Here is a 5,189-nt window from a genome sequence, read left to right as displayed (position 1 = left end):
CAGGAGCGAGCGAAGGCAGCAAGATCTCAAGCTAAAAAAGAGTACTACGCGCTTATGCGGGACTTGGGCCGGGCGGAGTCTGAGATCGAGGACTATCTGCCGGATGATCTGAGGTCAGATGAGGATGACTATGCTTGGAGTGTAGGTTCTGTTTAAATGATATTATCTTGGCCTAGTACTAGAGATGTAGTCCGCCAATAGTTCTGTATCTCTACATACTATTACTCCTGGAACCCTCTTGGAAAGTGTTCCATATTTCGGAAAGCTCTAGGGTTTGAGAGACATCTTTGTGCTCTTAGTAACGGTAAATCAACTTCCCTCTCGCCTAATTTTTCTTGGCATCCGCTGTTAGTGAATCAGGTGATGAACCACTAGAATCCTTAACAGCCTAAAACTCTTCACCTCTCTGCTCCGGAGCCCTTCCGCGATGGCCTCACAGCCTCCGGCGGGCATCGGACCGCTGCCGGCCACACCGGCCGGCCCCGATCGGGGCCCTGGGTCACCTCCAGAGCCAACCTCTCCATCAAGGGCTAAACGCCGCCGCAATACCGAGACTCAGCCACTCCGGCCCAGTCTCGCGGGAAGCCAGCCTAACACCTTCAATCCCTCTCCCCCAACGGCAAAGGGGCCTCCGACCTTAACTCCAGCCACTGGTAGGACCGCCACTGGGTCTGTCTTGTCCGCCCTGGACGAGGAGGCCAGGCACTATGAGGCCCGCAAGGACGTCTTCTTAACCATCGCGCAATCTGTTGATAATGTCGTCTCCAGCTTTGAGGGCCCCAGGAAGCAGATCGCGAAAGAGGCTACGGCCTAACTCAACCCCCCTACTTGCGAGACACCCCCACATCCGAAACACTATCACCACCACTATCACCACCACTATCACCACCACTATCACCACCACTATCACCACTTATTTCACCACCACCACCACCCACCCATATGCAACTTCCGGCCTCACTGGGTAATTCGGATGCACTGGATTCATCCAGACTATCCATATTGCCGATATCCGGACTTTGCGCCCGCCGGATATCCCATATAGTGGCAAAGGTGCTGTTAGGCGATAGGGGGACCTTTTTCCTCTTGCGTTGCCGTAGGTCCTCTAACTTGCCCTCTAGCTGGCGGACCTGGTGCTCTAGAAGTGCCACTCTAGATGCCTGGTCATCATACCCCTTTTGCACCTTTCTAGATAGGTGACGAATAGTATAGGTATCTAACCTATCCTTGCCTATCTGGGTTAACTGGCGTAGTTGATGCCGTAGCTCGGTAGACCGACGAGGGGTTGACCATGGGACGATAGATAGGACTTCATCCCACTGTTGGCTGCTAGGCTGGTTAGTCTGCTGGCTGGTCTGGCTGGCCTGCTGGTCCTTAGTTACCATAGGGTTAGATAGAGGCCGCTGTATGCATATTGGCCATAGTCCAGCTGACCTCCAGCCACTTCTAACGTTCTGGGCTGTTATGGCTGCATCTCTGGCCCTTATATAACAGGCCAGAAATGCCCTCTTGCCAGCAACAGTTGAATCATTAACCCAGTCATCTAGATATCCAACCTCCCTACGATAGGCATGCTTCAATGGGCTGAAGACTGATATATCCAGTGGCTGGAGGACAGCAGAGGAGTGTGGCGGTAGATATAGTAGATATATCTTGTTCTGGAAGCATTCCCACATGAAGTCTGTAGATATATGGCTGTAATGCCCATCCAAAATCAGCAGTCTGGCTGCCTCTGGTTCACTAGGCATAGTGCCTGGGATAAACACCTTCTTCAACCATTCAAGGGCAGTTTTTTCAGTCGTCCAGCCATTATCCGTATATTTGAAGTGCCATCCTTTATATCCAGATAGGTTGAATGGGAACCACTGGGCCTGGACTGACTTGCCCTTATATATAACCAGTGGGCATAGGGACCTCCCATCGGCAGCCACACACTCGATAATAGATACCCATGCCCGGGATCCTGGCTGCTTTTTCTGGATATGCTGAGATGCTGCAGAGCCCAGCACTAGCCCATTAGATCCCCTGCCTTCCATAATGCCAGTTTCATCCATATTCCATCGGTTGGATGGATGGATTCCCTGGATGGCAGGGATATTAGTCAGACGATGGAAAAAACCCTGGATAACCTCGGAAGAATGGGCCTTCCATCGCCGGGCATCGATTGCTCTGGATCGCTGGGTCCTAATTGATGGGTTTCGCCGCAGGAATCGGCATACCCATTTCTTGCCCAGAGGTTGATGGGCATCATGGGTATCGCCCAGCATACGCTCTGCCAGGCCCTTTAGTTGTTGATGGGTAGGGCCAGCGCCTAGGGCATCCTGGATTTGAACCCATCCAGCCAGATAATCCTCCTGGGCTTGGGATAATCGCTGCATATGGGTATAGGCAGTATTTTTGCTTTGCCGCCCATGGAATCGGTGATGAAGTGATGCAACTGGTATACCCCATGCGCGAGCTGTTTCCCGGATACCCTTCCCAGCTGCTACCTCTAGAAGGGCCCGTTGGAGCTCATCTTCGGAGTATTGCTTCATGATGGGTTGAAGAAGGTATTTTGAAAAAAACGGCGTTGTTTGGTTATATATGGTAATTGTTATGATAGTTTAAAAAAGGTGGTGATGGTGGTGAAGGAGGAGAAATGGGGTGTTTCGGATGCGGGGGTGTTTCGGATGTGGGGGGGGGAGAGTTAAACACCACGATATAATAAGAAGTCCCGGAGGAGCCTAACAACGATGGGTTGTACTTCTTTGAGGTGCCCCTCGGACCATCCCTCAAAGTCTCTCTGGGCAGCACTCCAGAGGTCCCTGCCTAATAGATCTTCTTGTTGGTATATGGCAAGGTGCCAGAGGATGAAGGTAGAGAGGTCTTTCTGTGAAATCTCGCTACTGCTAGCGATATCGATATTGGCAGCATTATCCCATAGGGCTGGATTGACGTGGGGGAGGAATTTCTGAGGTATTGGTATCCCTTGGGTTGTAGTTGTTGTGTTGGTTGCGCTTGCCATGCTTGTATCCGGGTTGCCTTCGGGCTCTTGACTCCCGTTGTTGTTCATCGTAGTCATTGCAACAGTGTTCCAGTCTAGCTACACCTCGATCACAGGCGTTTCTCCCAGGCTGAGGTTTGTTGTTGTTTGATAGACGGGTTCTTGACTCGCGGAAGGCAGGTGTTGTGAAAAATAGTGTTCAACTCGACAGAAAACTTATTTGGCTTGACTCAAAGCTGTCAATAACCTTGACTCGCAAGAAAGTATCACAAAAGAGGGGTAGTTCGATGAGAAGGATGAAAACCAATTTGTAGGAGAGAAGGTGATGAATACGAGGTTTCTCGACGTTGCGAAGAGAGTTTTATTGATGGCAAAAGTGGGATAATCGCGGTTGTTGTTTTGTAGGGAAAAGAGTATAAAAGGGAGGGTGTTGTGCGAAGAAGTGGTCGAAAAGTAAAGAGAAAAATTGAGGGAAAGGCGAGGTTGTTGTTGGGTTAACCGGGCGGAAGTGTGCGGTTATCGAGGGTTACGTGATGGACGCTCTTTTGGCTAGGTAACTCACCAGCTATTAGATAGCTGCGTTTACTTCTTCCGAAGATTTGAGGGTATCGCGAGGTCCTTTAGGCAACCTGGCCGAAACAGGTTAAATAGGTTCGCGATAGACTCATTAGCACGATTTAGACGATATGCGCTGTCCTTACGGGGAAGGCCTAATAGTACCGTCTTCGTCGTCTCTTCTGATATCCCTTGCTGATCTGCAGTGGTTAAACCAACCACTGATCAGTGTTGGTAACTATACCAGGTATCCGTATATACGGTGGGGTGAAGCAACGAAGACTCGTTATATTGGTCTACTTATGATATTGCTTAGTAAGTGGAATACAAAGGGAGGTCATTGTCACGGCCGTTAGAGGCCGATATGTAGCCTTCCGGGCACACGAGTCATCCGGCCGGCGGCCGGACAGCTAATGTTCCGACAGGTTGAAAGCGGCACTTAAGCTGCAACGACTTAGGGGCCTATCACCGGCGACGGCGCGGCAACTCTTCACAGCCACGGTTGCGCCAGTGGTGGACTACGTTTCCAACGTATGGATGCATGCGTACAAGGACAAGCTTATAGGACCCATCAACAGAGTACAAAGGATAGCGGAAAGGCGATTGTCGGCACGTTCCTTACAGTGGCAACGAGCGTGGCGGAGGCGGAGGCGCACATACGTACTGCGAAGGAGCGCTTTTGGAGGAAGCGATCAAGATGTGGTCGGACATTCACACACTGCCAGATACCAATCCTGTCCGCAGAATTACAGCCCGCATACGACGGTTCAAGAAATACTACTCACCGCTCCTTCAAGTAGCAGAGGCACTGAAGGAGATAGCGATGGAACAGCTCGAAACCATCGACCCGCTTACTCTGTCACCCTGGGAAGAGAGAGTCAAGGTCGTAGTGGAAGGGGCGGAAACGAGAGAGACCACCCGCTCATTCGGCGCCCTCGAGGCCAGCTCGTCGGGTAGTTACTGCACCCCACACTGAAAACACAGTACAGGGCCCATGCCGGCCGTTTTCGCGCTTCACCTCAAAAGTCTGGGACAGAGCCAAGGACGGTTGGGATGAAGTCCCAAATGTTTGGAATGTTCTCATTGTGATCATCACCAGTCAGGTCCTCTGGAGCGATGCATTCCACTGACCATCCCCGCAGTCTGTTTAATGGGATGACGAGAATATCAATGCAGTTGAGGGTTAAAAATCTTTCCAAACCCGAAGAGAGAGACGAATGAAGCGGCCAAGCCTCAGTGGCAACAGCAATGACCCATACAACTCACTTGACACGTTGGCAAGTTTCCTATAGGGAGAAATCACCCTATCGACAACAAGCAACAAGGAACAACAGCGGCCTATAAGCAATGGAATTACTAATCTCGACAAATGTTCTGCGACGAGCGGTAGCTCAGTACCTCACGGACGCAAGGGAACTGAAAGTTGATACAGACAAATCTGAAAGGTGCTCTGGTTCCCCGGCATTTCCGAGCGCACGCTGTGGAAAAGAAATGGTGTTTGGATCTTTCCATGTAGATACCAAGATGACTTGACAATCTTGTTCAGATTCCGAAACATGTAGAGAGAGAGCCCTGATGCAGATATATGACTTCAAGTGAAAGGGACGTGTGAAACAGCGTCCGTGGGGCACCGTCGGATACACCACTCTTC

The 5,189-nt window shown here is 50.8% G+C and overlaps 1 protein-coding gene across 1 annotated transcript; it reads left to right on the top strand.

Moving 5' to 3' along the window:
• Nucleotides 1-427: 427 nt before the first annotated feature.
• ColSpa_08963 (uncharacterized protein) lies at nt 428-814 on the top strand (the record flags this gene model as incomplete). The annotated part of the gene is made up of 1 exon (XM_049275175.1): nt 428-814. One exon carries the CDS (start codon nt 428-430, stop codon nt 812-814), a length of 387 nt encoding a protein of 128 aa, XP_049131132.1.
• Nucleotides 815-5,189: the final 4,375 nt, after the last annotated feature.

This window comes from Colletotrichum spaethianum (assembly GCF_022836535.1).
Source record: "Colletotrichum spaethianum MAFF 239500 DNA, contig25, whole genome shotgun sequence".
Lineage (NCBI taxonomy): Eukaryota > Fungi > Ascomycota > Sordariomycetes > Glomerellales > Glomerellaceae > Colletotrichum > Colletotrichum spaethianum.
This window is presented reverse-complemented; position numbering and strand designations above follow the sequence as displayed.